Genomic DNA, 24,173 nt, shown 5'->3' on the forward strand with positions numbered 1-24,173 from the left:
AGAACCCTGGGGATGGCTAGGCATGAAGATTATAGTAGAGTAAAGCTGAAGTCAAGAATCAGAGCTATGGGAAAACCAGCATTGTAGCCAAGAACAGAGCTGAAGGTCAGAGCCAGGGGGCAGAAGCCAAATGCCTGAGCCAGTGAATGAGAAGTTGTTGGGAAATGAAGCCAGAGGTCAGAGTCGAGGATCAGGGCCTGAATGCCATAGCTAATAGCTAAGCAAGAGGTGTGGTAGGGGAACAGAACTGTGGCTTGGAGCTAGGACTGTCAAGGATGGAGAAGTGCAGGAACTGAAGCCAGCACAAGAGCAGGCTGGGCATGAGCAGGAAGCAGAACCAAATGTATTTGAACAACACTGAGCTGTCAGCAAGCCCTGGCTGCTGCTGGGGCCGGTGGTAGCTTAGCTCCCCTTTCCTCTGACCCCAACACCAGTCAGTAAGAGTAGTGTGAGCAGTCATTCGGGCAACCCCTGCCAGGATCAGCTGTGTTCAGTGTGCTGCTAGGAAACTGACTCTGCAGCAGCTGGCTCCCTGACCCTCTTCCAGGGCTGGCCCACACTGGAAATTTGCAACAGTGTAAAAACCCACACCCCAAAGAGACTGTTTGTACTTAACCCCCATCAGCTTAACTGCCATCAACCCAGTTACATTCCTGCCTTTCAGGGAGGTGAATTATCTGTGCTGGCGGGAGAACCCACCTTGCGATCACAACTAGATCCTGGAATGCAGGGATGCTCGGGACCTAAACTCTGATCTATTGCACATCGGTGAGACTCACTGGCTATAGACTGTTGAGCCAGAGGGGTTTTATGATATTGGATTAAAACTTTAACCCCTTTTCCTCTTTTTTCTACTGTTCTGGATTACACAGACTGCTGTTGACTCCCCATGTATAAGGGAATATCCAGGTAGCATAAAACCAGTACAACTGTCCTATATCAGGGGCTCGGAGCCCCTCAGGTTGAGATGTGGGCCAGAGCACTTCATGCACCTGTTATCCAGGATGGGAAGAACAGACTTTCCACCCTGCTGGGACCTTCATGCAGTATCACTGAAAAATACTCAAAATTGTGCAAGGATTCCACAGCTGCCCCCCAGGAAAAGAGCAGGAGGCTCTTTTACCCTCCTGCCTTGTAAGATCCTGCACCATCTCTAGCTATAGTTTTACTCCATTTCAGCATGGAAGTTTCAGCAGTGATATGTACACATCTGTGAGTGTGTTTAATCACTTATCGTACCACATTTGGCTAACGAATGTTTGTATCCTGAAAAATCAGTTGGACATATACTAGGAGGTATTTTTATTTAAAATATTAGAAACATATTTAAAATTAGAACACAAAAATTCAGTACTGAATGTGGTATTGGGATCATTTGAATGATGTACTTCTATCTTTTCTTCTGAAATCCCAGGAATGCTTTTCAAATTTAAATATGATGTGGCAGGCCAGAAGCTGCAGCGGTCAAATCCCTAATGAAGGGTGAACATTTTGGGTGCTGGAGGAACTCCTTTTTGTTTCCCTCCTAAGGTCCCAGAGGGTGCAGACCTGCAGGCTGGATAGGCAGCTGGGGCTCGTTAGGAGTCAGCCAGCAACTGCTTGCAATCAAGCACCTGCTACCAGTTAAGGCATCCAGGCTTTCCCCAGGCAGCAGGAGGTGGAGCACTGCCCAGAGAGAAGGAGGCTGGAGGACTGAGAGAAGGATAGAGCAGGACAAGCTGAGTGAAGCTAAGGGATTCCAGCCACCAGGTACCAGAGGGAAGTGGTGGGTGCGGAGGCCTAGGGAAAGGTTGCTGCTGTAGGGCAGGGGTGGAAGTCCCCCTAGCTCCCTCCCTTCCTAGGGTCCCTGGGCCGGAGTCCAGTGCAATGGGTGGGACTGGACTCCCCGCCCCACCCTTCCCTTGGAGGGGTACCCAACTCAGGGCAAATCAGGGCAGCCCAAGTCCGGTGGAGAGGATCCTACTCCACCCCCCACTCAAGACTGGCCTGTGCTGAAAATGTCTTGGTAAAGGGAGACCCTTGCCTTTGGGGAGCCCCAGGACAACAAAGGGGCCCCTCTCAGACACCCAAGGAGCCACCCGGAAGTGCAGGACCCCTAAAGAACAGCTGAGGTGTCTGTCACAATGTACATTAGAAGTGCATTAATTCTTAGCTGGCTAATACATTAACCCAATTACATGTCACCAAATGTACCCTCCTGTCAATAAGCACCACCTGCAATTGGAGGAGTCACTCCATTAAAGTTTTAGGGAGAGAATGCATGTTATAAATATTGAACTATGCAAGTTATGTGTGGAGAAATGTTATACAGAAATGAATATGGGGTCATTTTGGAAGAATACATCCCCTGTTAAAAGCTTGCAAAAGAAGGGTCTTCTGGAAGTGGGATTTCCTGTGGAAAGACCCGTGTTTCCTTCCAAAGCAGCCATGTCTAAATGGCAGCTTTTGCTTCTGGCAGGAGACCTTCCTAAAGTGAGATCTCACAGGAATATGCAAATAAGGCACGAGACATTTTAGTCCACACCTCATTTACATCTCCTGCTCTGGTCATTACCAGGCCCTTTCCGGAAGAGGAGGGCTGGTGTAGACATGGCCTTAGAGTTCTTTGAGGTGGTCAATAAGCATGTGGGCAAGGGAGATCCAGTGGATATAGTGTACTTTGATTTCCAGAAAGCCCTTGATAAAGGCCCTCACCAAAGGCTCTAAAGCAAAATTAATTTGTCATGGGATAAGCAGAAAGGTCCCCTCATGGACTCAAAACTGGTTAAGACAGGAAACAAAGGGTAGGAATAAATGGTAAGTTTTCAGAATGGAGAGAGGTAACTAGTGGTTTCCCCCAAGGGTCCAACCTGGGACCAATCCTGTTCAACCTATTTATAAATGATCTGGAAAAAGGGGTAAACAGAGAGGTGGCAAAATTTGCTGATGATACTAAACTGCTCAAGATAGTTAAGAACAGAGCAGACTGTGTCAAGCTTCACAAAGAGAGGGCAACAATATGGCAAATGAATTTTAATGAATATAAAGTAATGCACATTGGGAAAAAATACTCCTAAACTGTACATACAAAATGAAGGGGACTAATTTAGCCATAACCACTCTAGAGAGAGATCTTGGAGTCATTGTGGATAGTTCTCTGAGAACGTCCACTGAATGTGCAGTGGCAATCAAAAAGGCAAACAGAATGCTAGGAATCATTAAAAAAGGGATAGAGAGTAAGACAGAGAATATTTTATTGCCTCTTTGTAAATCCATACTACACCCTCATCTTGAATATTGTCCACAGGTGTGGTTGCCTCCTCTCAAAAAGGTATACAGTAAACTCTTTCATATCTGGCATTCTATCATCTGGAACTTTCAAATAACCGGCATTTTAACCATAAGATAATTAATAAGGTTTAATTACCTTTTCCTTAAGTACAGTGTAGTGACAGTAAATGTAAATAAATACAGAGTGGTCTGAAGAAGTGGGTCTATCCCATAAAAGCTCACCACCTAATAAATTATTTTGTTAGTCTCTAAAGTGCTACTGGACTGCTTTTTTGTTTTTGCAGAAAATACAGTGTAAATGTACAGTATACAATACTACTGTTGTTGGTAAATAAAACCTGCATATATTTTTGTTTGTTCATTAATATCTAATCTTGTTTTTCTTTAGTGTTATGCATTGCTAGGTACACCTCTCTATTATCTAGAATATTTGAATATCCAACAACATCCAGGTCCTGGGGCTGCCCGGGATGAAAGAGTTTACTGTATTGGCACTGGAAAAGGTTCAGAAAAGGGACACAAAAATAATTAGGGGCTTGGAACAAGTGCCATATGAAGAAAGATTAGAAAGACTGGGACTTTTCAGCTTGGAGAAAAAGGAGACTAAGAAGGGATATGATAGAGGTATATACAGTCATGACTGGTGTTGAAAACATGAGTAAGGAAAAGTTATTTAGTCATTCCCATACAAAAGAACTGGGGGACACCGAATGAAATTAATGGGTAGCAGGTGTAAAACTAACAAAAGGAAGTTTTTCTTCACAAAACACATAGGAGACCTGTGGAACTCCTTGCCAGAGGAGGTTGTGAAAACCAAAACTTTAACAGGGGTCAAAAAAGAACTAGATGCATTCCTGCTGGTTAGGTCCATCAGTGGATGTTAGCCAGGAGAGGTAGGAATGGTGTCCCTGGCCTCTGTCAGAGGTTGGAAATGGATGTCAGGAGAGGGACTGCTTTGGTGATTGCCTGTTTGGTTCACTTCCTCTGGAGCATCTGGCATTGGCCTCTGTTGGAAGACAGGATACTGGGCTAGATGAACCTTTGGTCTGACCCATTATAGCTACATCTACATGGGGATGCTACATCGAAATAGCTTATTTCAATGTAGCGAAATCGAAATAAGCTATTTCGATGAATAACGTCTACACGTCCTCCAGGGCTGGTGCCGTCGACGTTCAGCGTCGACGTTGGGCAGCACTACATTGAAGTAGGCGCTGCAGGGGAGCGTCTACATGCCAAAGCAGCCCACATTGAAATAAGGGTGCCAGGAACAGCTGCAGACAGGGTCACAGGGCAGACTAGCACTTCCGGGGCAACAGCAAGCCACTCCCTTAAAGGGCCCCTCCCAGACATATTTGCACTAAACAGCGCAAGATCCACAGAGCCAACAACTGGTTGCAGGCCCTGTGCATGCAGCATGAATCCCCAGCTGCAGCAGCAGCGGCTGGAAGCCCTGGGCTAAGGGCTGCTGCACACGGTGACCATAGAGCCCCGCAGGGGCTGGAGAGAGAGCATCTCTCAACCCCTCAGCTGATGGCCGCCATGGCGGACCCCGCTCTTTCGATGTTGCGGGACGTGGATCATCTACACGTGCCCTACTTCGACATTCAACGTCGAAGTAGGGTGCTATTCCCATCTCCTGTTGGGGATAGCGACTTCGACATCTCGCCGCCTTACGTCGATTTCAACTTCGAAATAGCACTCGCCACGTGTAGACATGGCGAGCGCTATTTCGAAGTTGGCACAGCTACTTCGAAGTAGCTGGCTGGTGTAGACGTGGCTTATGGCTGTTAAGTTCTTGTCTGTAAAGATGCTCATTTTGCCTTGCGAATAAAGATGTGGCGGGGGGAAGCAGTCATGGGTATTGCACCTAACAATTTTCTCATTTTCTCACCTGAAGAAGGGCACAGTGACAACCCTTGTCCTTTTTCATGCCAGTGTAAACTAGGTTCTAAATCTTAGTTTGTGTAAATCTTCATGTCTGTCTACCTTAGTTACTTACATGGCCAAAGCAGTATTGAAATCATTAGGACTGTAACAATTTACACCAGCTGAATAGCTGCCCCCAGAGCTCTGGGTTTCTGCATTCTCCTACTGGCTATGTGTGGAACTACTTCTAGGACCACGAGTAAATCATTTTAATGTTTTGTGCATCAGTTTCCCTAACTGTAAATGAGAGGAAATAATCCTCATTTAAAGCTCATAAAATTGTTGAGTCTTGACTGATTAATGTTTTTAGAGCCTGTGGACGATGTGTGGTTCACCTGTGCTAATTTTACTATTAGCTGACCTTCCTGTTAAGATAACCAATGTATAGCTGTTTTGGGTATTGGAAGGTGGGAATTTCATGCTCCAGATGAATAATGAGCTGCTTGGGGAAGGGAGAAAAAGTATGGAGGCAACACAATAGTTCCGATAAGGACCAGGATGGCAAACCCTGGAAAGTCAACAGCCAAGCTATGAAGAGGTGATTTCCTGGCCCCAGTATAAGACCAAAACTCTGGCTACACTACGCCACGCATCAAAAGGCAATCACCTGGAAGATATCCCTGGAAGAGCACCTTTCGTAACAGCATGTCCACACACAAAAAGTGGACTGCTCTTTTGAGCCACTTTTTTGAAAGATCATGTCCACACACAAGCAGCAGACCGCTTTTCTCATCTGCTCTTCCAAAAGAGGGTGTCTACACAGCCAGAGGCGATTTTTCGAAAGAGTGGAGTAGGAAACACTGCGGACGGGGTCACATGGGTGACAAGGAATGGGGACAAGCTCCCTGCTGCAGACTCCAGCCCCCATCCAGCGACGGGCAGCCATGGGGTGTCACACATGCCGCAGCGATCCCCAGATGTGGCCTGACCCAGCCCAGTCCCTCCCTGCAAGTGTGGCTTGTGGCACTGTCCATGGGGGTGGCTGCTGGATGTCACCAGCAGCCACGGTGGTGTGCCTGGAGCCACGGCCAGCTGGGCCTTGTGTAGCCCAGGTCCGCCGGGTTTCAAGGTGGCCCGCTAGCAGCTGTGGTAGCTCCACCCCATGATCCAGGGAGTGTGCCCTCCCAGGTACTTAACAGAAGGTCCCTCCCTGAGGTCTGGCAATGTCCGTCTGCTCATTGCCCAGCTCAAGGACTGGGACGGCAAGTCAGTAATGAGGTCCTCCTCCTCACTGGAGGCCTCAGTGGCCTGCTCCAGGCTAGGCGGGCAGTCCTTGGCTCCTGCTCCTCCTTGGGGTGCAGTTCATCTGTCAAGGTGTCCAGAACAGTGGGCGGGTGATGGGGGAGCTGTTCCTGGGCCCCAGGAGGCTGCGGAGCTCCCAATAGTAGGGGCAGGATGTGGGTCTTGCCCCAGAGCAGCCAGTGGTGTAGGGCTGGGAGAGCAGACTGTGCCTGGCTCGTGGTCTGCCTACAGCCAGCCCTCTCTCAGCTTCCTGCCACGGGGTTTCCGGGTCCCTGCGGCTTTAAACATGGCTGGACACAGGAAGCATAGAGCTCTGCTGTCGCCAGCCAAGGCATCTCCATGCGCCAGCTGAGTGGTGCCATCACGGATTTCTCTTTTGAAAGAGCAGCTCGCAGTACATCTACACACGTTTGGTTTTTGGAAGAGGCTTTCATAAGGGGCCACTCTTCCTGATCCGGGATCAGAGGAGCATTTTCGGAAGGGGTGCTACATTATTTCAATTTTTTTCCGAAAGGGTGCGCTTTGTGTGTAGATGCTCCACACACTCTTTCAAAAATGCCCCAGTTTTTTATTTTCCTTTTGAAAGACCATGCTAGTGTAGACACAGCTCAAGACAACAAGCTTAGAGATTAAAGTAACATTAAGGCTACCTCTACAAAGCAGCTCTATTTCAAAATAAGCTGTTCCAGAAAAGTTATTCCAAAACAGCTATTTCAAAATAGGACGGCTACACAGAAAGGCTGTTTCTACACAGGCCACTTCCTTTGGAAGTGGCATGCTAATACAGGGAGTGAAAGATGCTAATGAGGCATGGATGCAAATTTCCCACACCTCATTAGCATAACGTCACATGATTTGGAGCCCAGAAGACTGTTCTTCCAGACTCCAAAACGCCGTGTAGAAGCATGGCCCCCGGGGAGGTGCGGGGGGTGGGGAGGCTTCTGGAAGGACGTCCTCCTTCCGGAGGCCCCTTCTTCCCAAAAATTTTCAGGAAGAAGGGGCCTTCGGAAGAACTTCCTTCTGGAAGCCCCCCCAGCAGAAACAGCCTTTGTGTGTAGCAGTCCTATTTTGAAATAGCTGTTTTGGAAATGGCCAAAAATATATTTCAAAGGAGCACTTAGCTATTTCAAAATACATAGTCTGTACACATAGTGCTTGTTTTCAAATAGCACCTACTTCAAAATAACTATTACGATACTGTTAGACTGTGTCTTCGCTTGCATTCCTCTTTTGAAAGAGGCATGCAAATAAGGGAAATATTGGGTACCTTATTTGCATATTCTTTTGAAAGAGCTTCTTTGAAAAGAAGAAGAGCGGTGCAGACATACCTCTTTCAAAAGTAAACCCCATCTTTGAAAGAACCCTTCTTCCCATTAAAAAAAGCAACTCCTTAGCATCTGCTGATTTGGCTCATTACCATGCCACTTCCAAAAGGAAGGGGCTAGTGTAGATGCGACCATTATCTAATAAATAAATTTTAGTCTTTAAGGTGCTACAGGACTGCGTGTTTTTTATGATACGGAAGTTAAGGTTTTGGCTAAGATCAAAAGCATTTAGGCTTGTGTTTACTCAGCTGTAAAATAGCGATAAGGACCTACTTTGTAAAGCATTTTGAGCCCCACTGATAAGAACCACAATACAAGAACCACCTAATATTACTTTTATTTATTGTTGTAGCTATCATGCTGTGTCATTCATTTTTCTCTGATTACTATATACCTTTGTATGAATATATAGTAAGTTTCTTGAAGAGTCTGTTTTGTATAACTATGATCAGCCACTGGTCATAGATTCCCACAGAGAAGTTGCTTGCAGGCACCCAAGCTATCTGGGTCTCATGAGGTATGGCTGGAAACAATGGTCTTCCATTAAAGGATCCAGCCAAAGAGTGGTACGACTGCAGGTTCCAAATGGAGAGAGGCAGAAGTAGCAAGTGGTGCACCTAGGAGGATTTCAAAGGGGGGATGGGGGCAAAAGCTTCATTCTCCCTGTACGTGTGGCAGTACAGTTGGTAGAAAGGCCGGTGGGAGCTTTTATTGTGCTGGTCCAATGTGGGGCAGGCTGAGGTTTCCACTCGAGTAGAGATAGAGGTAGAAGGATGTCACTTGGAAACCGTATCTAGGCAGAGATGGAGAGAGATCTCAGACGCAGCTCATCCATGAACCATAACAGAACCCTTTGAGTTCGCCAGATGTGTTTTGCTGCATACATGAAAAATGTCTATTCTAGATGTACCTGCTTGAAATTCCTTTTTGTTCCCTAAGTGTTTCAGTCTTTTTCTAACCAATTATTTAAGTACTTATCAAAAATCATTCTTCACCTCTTTGTTTTGTTTTAAAGCTGTCCAGCTCCGTGGTCCCTGGTTTTCATTCTGTTCTTACTGATGTCCCACACAGCAAAACAAGTGAATAACTGGGTATATTTTGTTTTTGGTCCAAACATTTTCTCTCATTGTATTCCATCAAATCACAAATGCATCTCTCTCAGAAGACTAAAATATAGAGTTCAGCATTCATGTACCTTTCAGGGAACTGATGTATCAGGTTTAGTACTTGATATATTAAGTTCTGCTCTTAGTCTATTTATTTCAGTAAATGTGGCGTGTTGCGACAAACAGGTGAAAGAGGTGCTCCTCATGCAAACCATGAGGTTTGAAAATATGATTTATTAGAAAAAGCAGATGCATTTGATTCAAAAGGTTGGTGATCAAGTCAAAAGTGAATGTTTCTGACAAGTAAATGTATCAGGTTTAGACAGTAGCAAATATCTTTCATTGAAAAGATCATATTTGTAGTATTTGAGTTTTAGGTCAGTCAGATATATTTTTGTGTCTTCTGAACTGAAAAGCATCAGTGTTCTTCCTGGTTACCCAAGCACAGGCTGACAGAGAGATGAATGAACTCCTGGCATGAGTCTCATGTGATGTAACATTATGCAACCCCCATCTACAGCCAACCTCTGGTTGCACCAATGACCAGTGTGCCTTGTACATAACCTGCAGAATGCCTAGACAGGTGAACACTATGTGGGGGGACACTGAAGGGCAGTTAATACACCTGTGGGGGGTGGGGGGGTGGGAGAGAGAGAAATATAGATTATCTTCAGATAATTATCTGAGTTCTGAACCTGGGCTTTGATACAACAATGCTGCTTAAGCTGCTTTCAATTTAAACACTTTTGACTTGTCTACACTTGCCCCCAACTTAGAAGGGGGAGTGTTAATCAGGGCAATGGGAGATTATTAATGAAGTGCTGCAGTGAATATGCAGCACTTCATTAGGCTAATTCTCCACCGTGGCAACTTCAAGTGTCAAACTTCAAAGTGCTGGCATCCGTGTAGCTGCATGCCCTTCGAAGTGCCCGTGCTACTTCGAAGTGCCTTTACTCCTCAAAATTTAAATCCACAACATTAATCATACTTAAATAATTATAATTTCCTACATAAGAAAGGCCATATTGGGTCAGTCCAGTGTTTCATTTGTCCAGTACCACATCTTTCTACAGTGGCAAATGGTTCAGAGGGAATGAGCAGAAAAAGGACAATTAGGCTACGTCTACACAGCAAAGTCATTAAAAAAAAAGCAGTTATTTAAAAATAACTCTGAGAGCATCTACACTATGCACATGCTATTTCAAAAAAATTTGTAATCGTGGGCGTGTTATTTTGAATTTTGAAACCCTCACTGCAGGAGGAATAAAGCTTATTTCAAAATAGCTATTCCAAAATAGGAGTTGTTAAGATGCAGAATAGTGCTAGCTTGAAATAAGCCATAATGGTATCCAATGGCACTATGACCATGTTTCCACTACATTCCTCTTTCAGAGGAGGAATGCAAATGAAGTGCTGATTTACAAATCTCATGCTTCATTTGCATAAGCTCATGCAATCGTGTTTCTGGATGAGACATTTTGGAAAAAAAAACCCAGCAGTGTAGATGGGATTTCTTCATTTAAAAAAAAAAATTCAAATGTCCCCTTATTCCTGAAAAAAATGAATGAGGTATGGGTGCTGTTTTGAAGCGTGTGTATCTGTGTTATTTCAAAATAAGCTATTTCAGACTAGCTATTCCATCATGAATTATTTTGAAATAACGCTGCTATGTAGACAGGCCTTACTGAGAGGCCATCCCCTTGTCAGTCACTCATAGCTTCTGACAGTCAGTTATTTAGGCACACCCAAAGCGTGGGGTTGCATCCCTGCCTATTTTGGCTAATAGCCGTTGAGGGAACTATCCTCTGCAAACCTATTTTATTCTTTTTTGAACCAAGGTGGGCTTTTGAGCCAAGGTGGGCTTTTGAACCAAGGTGGGCTTTTGGCCTTCACAACATGCCCCGATATGAGTTCCAGAGCTTAACTGAGTTATGTAAAAAAGTACTTCCCGTGCTTGTTTTAAACCTGCTACTTATTAATTTTTTCACATTCCTATGTGGCATGTAGGAGTAAATAACATTTGCCTAGTCACTTTGTCTTCACCATTCATCATTTCATAGATCTCTATCATATCTCTGCTTAGCTCCAATATTTTTAACTTTTCCAGAAACTGAAACAGTTCCGTATCCCTAAATCAGTTTTGTTGCCTTTCTCTTTATTTTTCCCAATTCTAATTTTGACTTTTATTCTGTATTTGAGTTGTGGGCATATCATGGATTTATATAGTGGCATTATGGTATTTTCTGTTTTATTAATTATCCCTTTCCTAATGGACACTAACATTCTATTAGTTTTGTTGACTTCTACTGCACAATGATCATGTGTTTTCAGATAACTATCCACCATGACTCCAAGATCTCTTTTTAGAATGGTAATGGCTCATTTCAACCCTATCATTTTGTGGCTACGTCTACACGTGAAGCCAACATCGAAATAGCTTATTTCGATGTAGCACCATCGAAATAGGCTATTTCGATGAATAACGTCTACACGTCCTCCAGGGCTGGCAACGTCGATGTTCAACTTCGACGTTGCATGGCACCACATCGAAATAGGCGCTGCGAGGGTACGTCTACACGCCAAAGTAGCACACATCGAAATAAGGGTGCCAGGCACAGCTGAAGACAGAGTCACAGGGTGGACTCAACAGCAAGCCGCTCCCTCAAAGGGCCCCTCCCAGACACAGTTGCACTAAACAACACAAGATCCACAGAGCCGACAACTGGTTGCAGACCCTGTGCATGCAGCATGGATCCCCAGCTGCGGCAGCAGCAGCCAGAAGCCCTGGGCTAAGGGCTGCTGCCCACGGTGACCATAGAGCCCCGCAGGGGCTGGAGAGAGAGCATCTCTCAACCCCCCAGCTGATGGCCGCCATGGAGGACCCGGCAATTTCGACATTGCGGGACGCGGATCATCTACACGGTCCCTACTTCGACATTGAACGTCGAAGTAGGGCGCTATTCCGATCCCCTCATGAGGTTAGCGACTTCGACGTCTCACCGCCTAACGTCGAAGTTAACTTCGAAATAGTGCCCGACGCATGTAGCCGCGACGGGCGCTATTTCGAAGTTAGTGCCGCTACTTTGAAGTAGCGTGCACGTGTAGACACAGCTTGTATGTATAGTTATTTTCAATGTGTGTGACTGCATTTATCAGCACTGCATTTCTTTCCCCATTTTGTTCCCCACCCACTTAGTTTAGTGAAATGTCTTGTAACGTTTCATAGTCAACTTTGGACTTACTTATTTTGCATCTGCAAACTTTGCCTCTTTATTTTTTAACCATTTTTCTCAAGATCAGTTATGGATATGTTGAAATAGTTTTCTTCCTTTTGACTAGTTACTGCTCCATGGAAAGATTTTCGCTCTCATTATTTTGCTTAAGAACCTTTGGTATGGAACTTTGTCAAAGGCTACCTGAAAATCCAAGCGTGTTGTATCTCTAGGATCACCATTCCCCATGGCTATGTCAACACTAGCCCGCGCCTTTCGAAAGGGGGATGCTAATGAGACACTTAATGATATGTTAATGAGGCACCACCATCAATATGCAGTGCCTCATTAGCATGACAGCCACAGAGATTCAAAAGTGCTGCTTTTGAATCGCATGCCGCATGTGTAGATTGGGGCCTTTTGAAAGGATCCCCTAGTCTTTGAACGTCCCTTATTCCTAAAACCAAATAGGAATAAGGGCCTTTTGAAGACGGGGGGTCCTTTCGAAAAGCCCCTATCTGCGTGGGCAGTGTGCAACTCGAAAGCAGCACTTTCAAATCACCATGGCTGCCATTATGCTAATGAGGCACTGCATATTGATGGTGGTACCTCATTAGCGTATCCTGAAGTGTCTCATTAGCATCCCCTTTTCGAAAGGCAGGGGCTAGTATAGATGTTGCCTACATGTTTGTGGATACCCTAAAGGGTTCTAATAGATTGGTGAGGCATGATTTCCCTTTTCAAAAGCCCTGTTGACTCTTTTGAAACATGTTGTGTTCACAGTGTTTTTGACACTTCTGTTCTTCAGCATAGTTTCAACCAGTTTGCCTGATAATGAAATTAAGCTTATAGGATCAATGCAGAACTTGATTACTGAGGCAGTTGTTCTGGCTCCTCATTGTTTCAGCTGCTTTATCAGTTGTGTGGTGTCTTCATTGGAAAGAGCTTTGCTTTCAGTGCTTTCAATGTTGACAAAGGGGAAAAGTCAGCACCATATGAACTCATTGGTGTTCTTGGACCACAAGCTACTACTGTGTAAATTGGTGGTGGGGTATATAACCTTTTTCTGAGCAGCGTTGTTAAACTGAATAATGTGTGGGCTGCATCTGCTCATTGCCTAATGCCTTTAATTGTCACTTTGGGCTGTTTCAGATAAGAAGACAAGGAGGAATACAGTTATTGGTGGACCTGTTGGATCATCGAATGACAGAAGTCCACCGTAGTGCCTGTGGAGCTTTGAGAAACTTGGTGTATGGAAAAGCAAATGATGACAACAAAATTGCTCTGAAAAACTGTGGTGGTATCCCAGCATTGGTACGGTTGCTTCGCAAGTCTACAGATCTGGAAATCAGAGAACTGGTCACAGGTTTGATTCTATGTATTTTTTGTCATAAACATCAAATACTAACTAGGTACTAGCTTAGTACTGTTTGTGCAGCAGAGATATGAATCGTTTGCTCCATTTAAAAAAGAAAACAAAAAAAGAAAAACTTTGGCTTTATCACCATCATCCCTACTCTGCAACTGTCATACGCTAACAAGTGTACTCTTTCAGGTTCTCTGAGCAGGTGAAATATTGAGTGAGTCCAATCAACATTTAACAAATATTTATTGAAGCATGGGTGATTTTCTGAGATGATCCCCCACACCACCACCACACAGCCACCGCTGGTGGAGGACTGTGTTGGGCTACGTGTACACTAGCCAAAAACTTCAAAATTGTCATGCAAATGGCCATTTCGAAGTTTACTAATGAAGCGCTGAAATACATATTCAGTGCCTCATTAGCATGCGGGCAGCCGCGGCACTTCAGAATAGACGCAGCTTGCCGCTGCGCGGCTCGTCCAGAGGGGGCTCCTTTTCGAAAGGACCCACCTACTTCCAAGTCTCCTTATTCCTATGAGCAGATGGGAATAAGGGGACTTCGAAGTAGGCAGGGTCCTTTCGAAAAGGAGCCCTGTCTGGACAAGCCGCGCAGCGGCGAGCCGCATCAATTTCGAAGTACCACGGCCTCCCGCATGCTAATGAGGCGCTGAATATATATTTCAGCGCTTCATTAGTAAAGTTCGAAATGGCCATTTGCATGGCCATTTCAAAGTTTTTGGCTAGCGTAGACACGGCCTTGATGTAATTGCTTTCGATACACAGGTTATTCTTGGTACTTAGAATGCCATCATTGATTTTGCATTTGCCTTTTTACCTTGTAATTCTTCAGAATGGAATTCTGCTACACCCTATCCTACATACTGCAAAACCTGCATGACTCTTCTTTGCTTCTTATAGAAATACTGTGGGGGTAGTATGTTGGGGATATGGGCACTGTTTTCTTCTGCTGTGAAAATAGCATACAGAACAATGTATACTGTTGTGACTTGGTTCTCCAGGAGAACCAACTGAGGTCACCCAATTAGGGTGAACTGCAAAGAATGGGGCAGCCACTCCCCAAAACTAGTGACTATTCCAGTGCTAACAATTGCCAAACCAGAACACAACAGCCTCTAAGATTCCTTACTAGTTACCCAGTAGTCAACAACACAGTTGCCTTAAAGCAACTCAGCCTCAGGCCTCCACCCAAACACCCAAGTCAAATAAGATTCAGCCAGTTCCAAAGGATCAGACACATAATCTCCAAAGTCAATGCGTATTTCAGAATTTATTCCATATACATGCTTATACCTGTTTATTATTAACTTAAACTAAAATTTATTGAAAAATACCAGCACATTGGTCATAAAGATCATCACACATAAAGATATGACTGTATTTCTCAGGCTGGATTCATAATAGAGATGTTGAATTTTGTAGTTGCAAAGAGTTCTTACAGAATTAGCCCACAGTTTATAATCCAGAGTCCTTTTTCCAGAGGTGAATCCAAGCAGGCTTGGAGATCTTCTTCAATGATGCTTAAGCAGATCTAAGATTAAAAAAAATTAAGACCCAAGATCCCCAAAAACTGCACAGCTGTGAAGCTTCCCAATAAGCCCTTCTCAGGTACTCAGAGCTACAGTGGGGAGAGCTCTGAAGCTACCAGAGATGGGGGCTGCCCCCTCTTTGCTAGCTGTAGCACCAAGCTGCTGTGGCCAGTGGAAAAGTGTCCTTCCTTGCCATCCCCAGCAGGGAGTGGCCAGGTAAGCCCAAGTCCCATCCTGAGTGCCATTCAGCCCTGGTAGCCGTGTTAGTCTGGATCTGTAGCAGCAACGAAGGGTCCTGTGGCACCTTATAGACTAACAGAAAAGTTTAGAGCATGAGCTTTTGTGAGTTAACTCACTTCTTCAGATGCTGGTCATGCTCTAAACTTTTCTGTTAGTCTATAAGGTGCCACAGGACCCTTCGTTGCTGCTACAGATCCAGACTAACACGGCTACTCCTCTGATACTTGACAACATGCAAGGCACTGCATTTAGCCATATGGAATGGAAATCTATCAATCTCACGAGGAAGCTTGCACAAATTCAGACACCAGCATCTGAAGAAGTGAGTTAACTCACGAAAGCTCATGCTCTAAACTTTTCTGTTCGTCTATAAGGTGCCACAGGACCCTTCGTTGCTGATCCAGCCCTGAGCACCCTACTGCACCCCTAAGCCACGTTCCTGGTCCCACCCAAAAGTCTACACCCTCTATCCACAATCTGTATCCCCTCATGCATCCCAACCCCCAGTCCACAGCTTGTATCCCCTCCTTCACACTGACCCCCAGTCCAGAGCTAACCCCTCTCTCACACCAACTTCCAGATCTGAGCTGCTTCCCAAACATGAATCCCCTCTCCTGAACCCCAAATTCCAGCCCCACCCCAGACCTGCACCCCCAGCTAGAATCTTCACACCCCAACCCTCTTTCCCAGTCCTGAGCCCCTCAGCACCACCCCACCCTATAGCCCACATCCCCGTTTGGAGCCCTCACTCTGCTGCACCCTAACCCTGAGGCCTTTACCACACTCAGAGCTCCTTGGTCCCACTCCTGCCACAGGATTTTTTTTATGTGCGCCAATATGAAAGTGCTGTGTCACACAGCACCTGCACACTGGTGCACATAAGAAAATACATTTTGCTGGGGATGGAAACAATCAGGGGGAACATTGATGAGGACCCAACAGTCTTTTATACAGAACCAAGTTCTATTTTACAGGGATTACCATAAACTGACTGCCCATCATTGGCAGATAATTTGCTATACACTTCCAAGAGGTTAGTACATTTTTAATCTCTAATAATATACATTCAAACACACAAATATCATCTACCAGTATGTCTCCGAAAGTTTAAATTTGGGTCATTTTTTGTCCAGTATGCTAAACCTTAAGCCATGTGTCACAAATGCAGATCCAGAGATCATTGTTTGGTAAAGAAATTATTTCCTGCTATGGCAAGGTAAAATCTTGTCTTTAATTGTTTCTGGCAATGCTTTGTTTTTAATTCAGTGTGGGTATTGTTTTATTGAGCCCCGAAGCAAAAGAACAAGCAATCAGTCATTATTAAATTCTCAGGGTTTTAAAGATTTTGTCATCCACTTTTAGTCAAAACAACCCTGACTTAAACTAAACGTTAAGATGAGTTGCTTGTTCTTAGAGATTTGTGAAAAGTATGGAGCTGAAAGGATAGTTAAAATATGCTGCAGACAGTGCTTTAGTAGAAAAACCTAACAGTGGAAACATGGCACTCACATAATTAGTTTTGCCTTTCACCCATCACCCAGTTTGAGTGCTGGTTACACATAAATGTTACTTATTTTCTCTCTGCTATTAGCAGTATACTACAACATCCCTTTCCAGAGAGAGAGGCCCCCTTTCAGTGATGACTGTGCAAGAGTAGAACTCACTTTCGTGAAGCATTGGCATGATATATCGGCTCTGGTGCCATCGACAGCCCCTGCAGGCCTTGAGTCAAGGGGGAGTGGGACCAGCCTCCATTTTCAGGAAGGAGCAGGGCCAATGGTGGAAGGGCAGGAGCCTAGGACATTTGACCACTAGGACCGTAGCACCAGGCCTCCCCCAACTCCCTCTCAGTCACACTCAGCCGGCCCTGTGATGCCACAGCAATTCAAAGATGCTCAAAGCTCCAGACATTGAGGTGGCAGCTGGAGCTTTGGGCTTCCTTGAAAGGTCAGGACTGAGGAAACTGCCCTCTTTGCCACTCCCCACTGGTTGGCCTGATTGGCTCTCCCTTTAAGAGGAAGGTGCTTGCAAATATGTGAAAGAAAATATGTAATGCAAAAAATTGTATGAACATTTTTAAATCCTCTGTAATTGGATCTTTCACTTGGCTTGTCAGTGATATGAAAATTAATTTCATGTTACAGATCAAAAAATTAAGATCTCTCTAATTTTTTTACATTATCCATATCTCCATTGAACCATTTTAATAATTAGTATTTAGTATTTAATAGTTATTTAATTTAGTGTTTAATTTATTTAATAATTAGTATTTAGGAAATAATCTAGTATTTAGTGATGTAAGGCTGAGTGTACACAACTCCTTCCCACTCTATGAGAAGATCATCTGCTGTTTAAGATAACTGATAAGAACACCCGCCATGTGCGAGTGTCCTTGCTGAAGGATATATGAATGAGCTCCATGATGTATTTTAAGTGTAGATTTCTCTATTTATTTTTTTTTCTTAATAATCACACCTTTCATCTCATACCTATTATTCAGGATTTATTAGATTCCTCTTGTCAAGAAAATGCCGTGCTACATGGCACTCTGATGATGCATCCTGCTGTGTAACACAGTTACTTACAAAGCTAATAAAATTAAACTACTACTTCAATGTCAACATATTTGTTCTCCTCTTGGTAGTGTTGTCTGTCTCCTGACTCCTGGGAGCACTCTGCCTGCTTACTCGGAGCGAATGAGTAGCAAAGAGCTAACATGCCCCTTCAGTAGCTGTAATGGAAGTTTTCATGGTGTGTGCCGTAATGCCAAAGAGTCTATTATCCTTGGATTTTTAAAGAGAATGATCTACCCTCTCTATTTCACCCATTCAGTAATAGATCTTTGAATTCTCATGCACTGCCAGTGAAAAAGACAAGCTAACATGCCCTCAGACTGGTTGTCTTCAAACTATGCGACTACTAATGACAGGTGTCACACTGGCCTCTAATCGTAGTAACCGGTAGCTGCAGTGACAGCTGTAGCTACGAGGGAGGATCACAGTCAGAAAGAGTACTGAGCATATACAAAAGGGGAGATGGGACTAGAGCTGGGCAGAGTGAATGAAATCAAAGCCATTTGTAACTCAGGACTTCATTGTGGTTTTTTATTTGCTTTATATGTCAGACGGGTTATTTGGGGCCCATGGCTGTATTTCTGTATGGGAGACACTTCAGATTTGGTAATGAACCAGTGCTTTGCAGAGCTCCCATCTAAAGAAGTGTGCACGATGCCGCAAAAGCTTGAATCCTGCGATAGCCAGACTGGTATTGGGTATCTTATGTATCTTAATCAGGGCCCAGAAGGGTGCAGGAACTATTTTTATAGCTGAAAGCCACTGAACTAAAGTGGAAAGCCCTTCAAGCCAGGGGGTGCTGCAGCATTTCCCCCTGCCCTCCCCCCCCCGCTAGTTCCAGCACCTCTGGGGCCCAGGCCTTGTTCACTCTCTGTAAAGACTCTAGTAGGGGAGCTGCCACCAGTCCCACTTCTTCCCTTTCTCCTTTTCTAGAAGGGATAAAATAACCCTCAGTAGCCTCCTCTAGTGGAGCGCGAGAGAATATTTTTTAGGACAATCAGTGGGGCCAACAGCTGCTGCAGGCCAGGGCAAGGCGGGGAGGGGTCCCTGGCTCCACACCACAGCTCTCAGCTCTGCCTGGACCACGGCACTGCCCCCCTCACCCCCGCAAATTCCCTCACAGCTACGTGCAGAGGTGCAGCCGTGCTGCCACAGCTTTGCAAAGGGGCCTAAAACAGCAGGAGCTGCCAGAGCTCCAGACCCCTTTGAAATGCCAGGCCTGTGGGCAACTGCCCCCTTTGACTCCCCCAGGCTGAGGTGCAGAGCCTAAGCTGATGGTAGGCACCAGGGAGAGGAAGCTTCTGTTGGTTGCTGTCAGCTCCTTGAATGGGGTGAAAGGGAGATCTCGTCTTAGCACGTATCAATAGTACACATTATATACAGGTAAGTAACATGTCTGACTATATCTGCAATGTTCCTTATCCATTCATCCTATTGAAAACCTATTTTCATTCAAGTCCCATCACAATTTTGTGCCTATCTTACGTGTTCATAGGCCACCCCCGCCCACCCCGGCCAATCGTGTCTTGGTGCCTTGATGTTTAATGTATTTATCCTCACAGCACCCCTGTGAGGTAGGGAGAACCTGTGTTCTTATTTCACAGATAGGGAATTGAAACACAGAGGCCCAGATCCACTAAAGAACTGAGGCATTACAATGCTGAGCAGCATCACAATGCCTAGGGCCAGGTCTACACTATGGGCCAATACTGGTGTGACTGCATTGCTCAAGGGTGTGAAAAAGTTCACAGCATGGCAGGGGCACTGGAACAGTTTTTGTTGTGGGGTTGCTGAGAGCCGTTAAACCAAACTGTATACCCCATATATAATGGAAACTAACTCAAGCCTGGGGGTGCCGCAGCAGTCCCCCAGCCCCTAGTTCCAGCACCCATACAACACTGAGCAACACAGTTATATCAGCCAAACTTCCTGTGTAGACAGTGCTATACTGATGGGACAGCTTCTCCTATTAGCTAGCTTGTGCCTCTTGGAGAGGTGGGTGACCTATACTCATGGGAGCAGCTCTCCTGCCAACATAGTAGTGTCTTCAGTAAAACACGACAATTGTGCAGCTGTGCCACTGTACATAAAGATGATTCTTAACTTTTAGGAGCCTAGAAAATCACAGGAACAAGACTGCAATTCAAAGGTGCCTAGATTCCCTCTACAGTGTATGGGAAGAGATAGGTATCTGAAGTGACTGGAGCACTGGACCCTGTGTCTCCCACTCCCAGGGGATGTCCTGGCCACCAGGCTCTGTAACCATTTTCTCTGTGTCTCTGACCCAGTAACTCTTCTACGATAGTTAAATGCTGGGCTAGAGCAGGGGTCAGCAATAATTTTTGGTGGGGGAAAGAATCAAAGAGTCAGTCGCTCTAAGTTGGTGAGTGGTCACAGGCTCCACTTTTCTATTCTATTAATGCAGGCTCTGGGATGGAGGTTGGGTGTAGAAGAGGGCTCAGGGTAGTGAACTGGGGTGCGGAAGGCAGTGTGGGGTCTGGGATGGAGGTTGGGTGGAAGCAGGTTGTGCTCTGGGGCAGGGAATTGGGGTGCAGTAAAGGATGCAGGGTCTGGGTGTGGGTTTGGATGCAGGAGAGGATTCTGACCTAGGGTTGGGAAGCAGGGGGATGGAGGGGAGTCAGGATCAGGGAGGGAGTTTGGATGCAGGAGGTAGTTGTGACCTGCTGGGTCACAAGGTGTTGGGCTAATGGGAGGCTCTGATCCACTCAGTGAGAACATGCCACGTGCATAGATATAATAGGTTTTGTTGACATAGTATATTAAGTCTCCCAGCCTTTAAGTGTTACTCAGTATGAGCCTCTCGCCACAAGGAAGCGAGTGAGAATCAAATACTTATACCCCTTCAGCTACAGACAGTCCCAGACCCTCCATCCTTGTCCTCTAAGGCTGGTAGTGGGTGCTGCTCCATCATGGGGAGTCCCTGGGCAACCACAAAGCCAAGGTCCACAGATGAGACTGCTCACTCAGGCAATGCTTCCCAGCCATTTAAAATCATCTCCCCCCAATTTTTCCCAGGGGCATATACATCCACAAGCAGGCCCTGGCAGGAAACACTTTTTTTTCCTACTTCCCAGAACTTGATTACACATCTGGTGGGGTTCCATGCCAGCTGCGTCTGGTTAGATCCAGCTGGATGGGTCCAAGAAAAGGGGCAGAGATAACTTACAGTCAGCCCCAACACATGGGTGCAGGAGGGGTGTGGGGTGAGGGAGGGAGTTTGGGTGCATGAAGGGGTTGTGGCTAGGGGCACAGGTGCAGGAGGGTGTGGGATGCCAGGTGCAGGCTCTGGCTGGGAGGTGCTTACCATAGATAGCTCATGGCCCAGGCTCAAAGCAGCCAGCTGTTGGGGCCACTGTGAGTGTCTGTGTAGCACACTCCTTGGGGAGACAGGAGTTTTCATGTGCTGTCCTCATCCGCAGAACAATCCTCAAAGCTCCCATTGGCTGGAAATCAGCCCATGGGAACTGCAGGGGCAGTGCTTGTGGGTGCATGCTCAGTCCTTTCCCCCAAGGTAGTACCCTGCAGAGAGATGCTTGCTGGTTTCTGTTGCTGACCACTTTGAGTGATGCGTGGAGCTGGGGCAAATAGGGAGCTTGCTGGGCCATGGTGAGCTGGAGCCAAATGTTTGATGCCACTGGCCGTATTTTACTCCTCTGTGGGCTAGAGGGGGACGGTGAGTGTGAGTGTGGGAAAGTGTAGGACCGTACTCAAGTGTTTGCTGCACTCAGCTAGGAGGTGGGAGACCTTAGGTCCAGTTCTCCTGATCCGATGACTCTCTCACTATTTATCCACAGCTTCAACAGAAGAGACAGAGGGAATTCTCCATGAGAATATCCCCTAGCATAGTCGCTGCAGCCCTGGCTGACCCTTGTGCAAATCTTCTCTCCCCCTCTGGCAGAGAAAGATGAAATTGAGCCTCGGCCTCTCACATCCCAGGCAAGTGCTGTAAACCCTGCACTGGAAGTCACCGTCTTTTCCACCAAAGTCTTGAACGGGAGCCAGCCCAGTAGGTGGCCTCTAAACCAGAGCACAAGTTAGTCAGCTGTGCCCATATCTTCTCTGGCTTATGAATTGCTCTGTGACTTAGGTGGGCATTCAGAGGCCTGGATGGAGGCAGCAGCACGCACACCCGGAGATTGAAACTTGGGCACCAAGTGAACATAGGCGCCTGCAAGGTTTGACAGTTTATTGGTCATAGTGCAGCCAAAACTGCATCTTTGGTACCAAGATACCTTTGTGCATCTGGACCTGAGAGACTAAATGAGCTGCCAGGGGTCATACGGGAAGTCTTTGTTAGAACAGGGACTTGAACATACATCTTTGCCTCCTAGGCTAGTGGCCTAAACACTGGACAGCTCTAAACACTGGACAGCAATTTGTATAAAATTGCATTTACAATAGAGTGAAACATCTGGAGTGTCCTGTAGAACTCTCTGGTAGTTTCATCCTTTGTGAATGGTACACAAACTCCAAATTTAAATTGAAAAATTATTTAACTTATTGGTAACTACAAGGTGCTACTCTGATAACATTTCTGCTCCTGCTAATCCCAGAAAATTAGCTCTTAATAGCTTTCAATTTCTGTTTAAGCAAGCAGTGTTGAACGTAAAGGAACTGCTCCTAGACTCTATGGTACTGTAAGTAAGGTAGGAAGAATTAGAGTAAAAATAATGTGTCTACATACAAGTTACTGTAAAGTTAGTTTTAAAGTGCACACGTGATACTTGTTTGGGCATAAAACGTTATGTGGTTGAGAAGCCATACAATCATATGAGAACCAAAAGACTTGTTCTAGCTGTTGCAATTCTTGTAGGCTACGTCTACACTAGCCAAAGACTTCAAAATGGCCATGCAAATGGCCATTTCAAAGTTTACTAATGATGCGCTGAAATACACATTCAGCGCCTCATTAGCATGTGGGCGGCCGCAGCACTTCAAAATTGACACGGCTTGCCGCCGCGCAGCTCATCCAGACGGGGGTCTTTTTGAAGGGACCCCGGCTACTTCAAAGTCCCCTTATTCCTGCTCATAGGAATAAGGGGACTTCGAAGTAGCCAGGGTCCTTTTGAAAAGGAGCCCCGTCTGGACAAGCCCTGCGGCAGCGAGTGGATCTTTTTGCAAGCTAAGAGAATTTTAGACTCTAGGCTTTGGCTTATATGTGCATCTGGACCATTTGCACTATAAAATCTGTTCATAGCAGAATGTATTCATCCAGTGCCTAAATGTAGCTATGTACTGGATGATCTTCTTTCCATAAATTGAGTATTGTGAAAGGACGAGCAGTGTCTTATTTAAATCCTGCTGGAGTCATTGTATAATCATTTTGCTTAAAATAATCTTGCACAAATATTCTTAAAATACATGTGCTGCATCTGGTAATATTCTGGAGTGCCTCACCCAGTTTAATTTTTCACCGTGATTTGCATTCATTTATGCAGATTATCAGTCTTCAAGAAGATTCAAGAAGTTGATATAATCCATGGTAATATGCAAGTTGATGAATGAAAGGAATTATCTTTTCAGTATATTTTCTAAATTTGTATGTTTTCTAAATTGGCAGATTATTGCTGTATGAAATAATATGATACCCTCACCTCACAGAGCATGGTGGGGTATGCAGAGCAGCAGAAAGACCCAGCTTCGGCACCCTTCTGCTTTCCTTATGCCAGGACTAGCTCTTAGTCACCCCACTGCCCCTGCAGAGGGGTTATAACATGGTTGCCCCTTGACTAAATACTTTTGCTATTTCCCCACTTCTGATTCAGCCTCCCTGCAGTCACAGATCATGTGATTTTTTTCCTCAGAAGAGTGATTATTTCAGATGTAACCATCTCCATATCCATTTTGCTTATATAAAAGCATTTTATTAGTAAAATACAGAATATAGAAAAAAAAGTATGGAAAAAAAACTGGTTAAAGGAAAACATCTTTGGTATGGAAAGCACCTCTAAACGGGCTCCAAATCTCACTGTAAAAAAGAAAAAAAAGTTGAATGTGATATATTAAGTCCTCTTTTGTAAGTTTCAGTTGCCTCTCAGTTTATCTTTTTTTCTATACCACGTTTATCCCATGAAGCAGAGGGGTTTACTTTAGTTCTTTCAGCCTTCCAATCAGTGCTAGAGGGGTGGGTTTTTGTCGTATTGTATTTTTACGTGTTTGGGAAAGCAAGGGATTGTGCACTTAGATCCTTCTGAGCTCTTGTGGCAGGGAATTCTGCTACTAAGGTTTGGCAGTTGAGAAATCTCTGTTCCCTCTTTTCACAAGCCTCTCCTAATGATATAGTATAATTATGGGTGGTGAGCATATTTGTCATACTAAATCTTGATGCTATCTTGATGCTAGG

At 45.1% G+C, this 24,173-nt stretch overlaps 1 protein-coding gene across 1 annotated transcript in view; it reads left to right on the plus strand.

Annotated features, from left to right (window-relative positions):
- The window catches only part of CTNND2 (catenin delta 2), a 747,444-nt gene that overhangs the window by 454,133 nt on the left and 269,138 nt on the right, over positions 1-24,173 (plus strand). Inside the window, exon 9 of the mRNA XM_074985959.1 lies at positions 13,237-13,450. Coding sequence (XP_074842060.1) covers positions 13,237-13,450 — 214 coding nt within the window. The remainder of the gene's footprint in view (positions 1-13,236; positions 13,451-24,173) is intronic.

The sequence above is a fragment of the Carettochelys insculpta genome, chromosome 2 (assembly GCF_033958435.1).
Source record: "Carettochelys insculpta isolate YL-2023 chromosome 2, ASM3395843v1, whole genome shotgun sequence".
Taxonomy (NCBI): Eukaryota; Metazoa; Chordata; order Testudines; family Carettochelyidae; genus Carettochelys; species Carettochelys insculpta.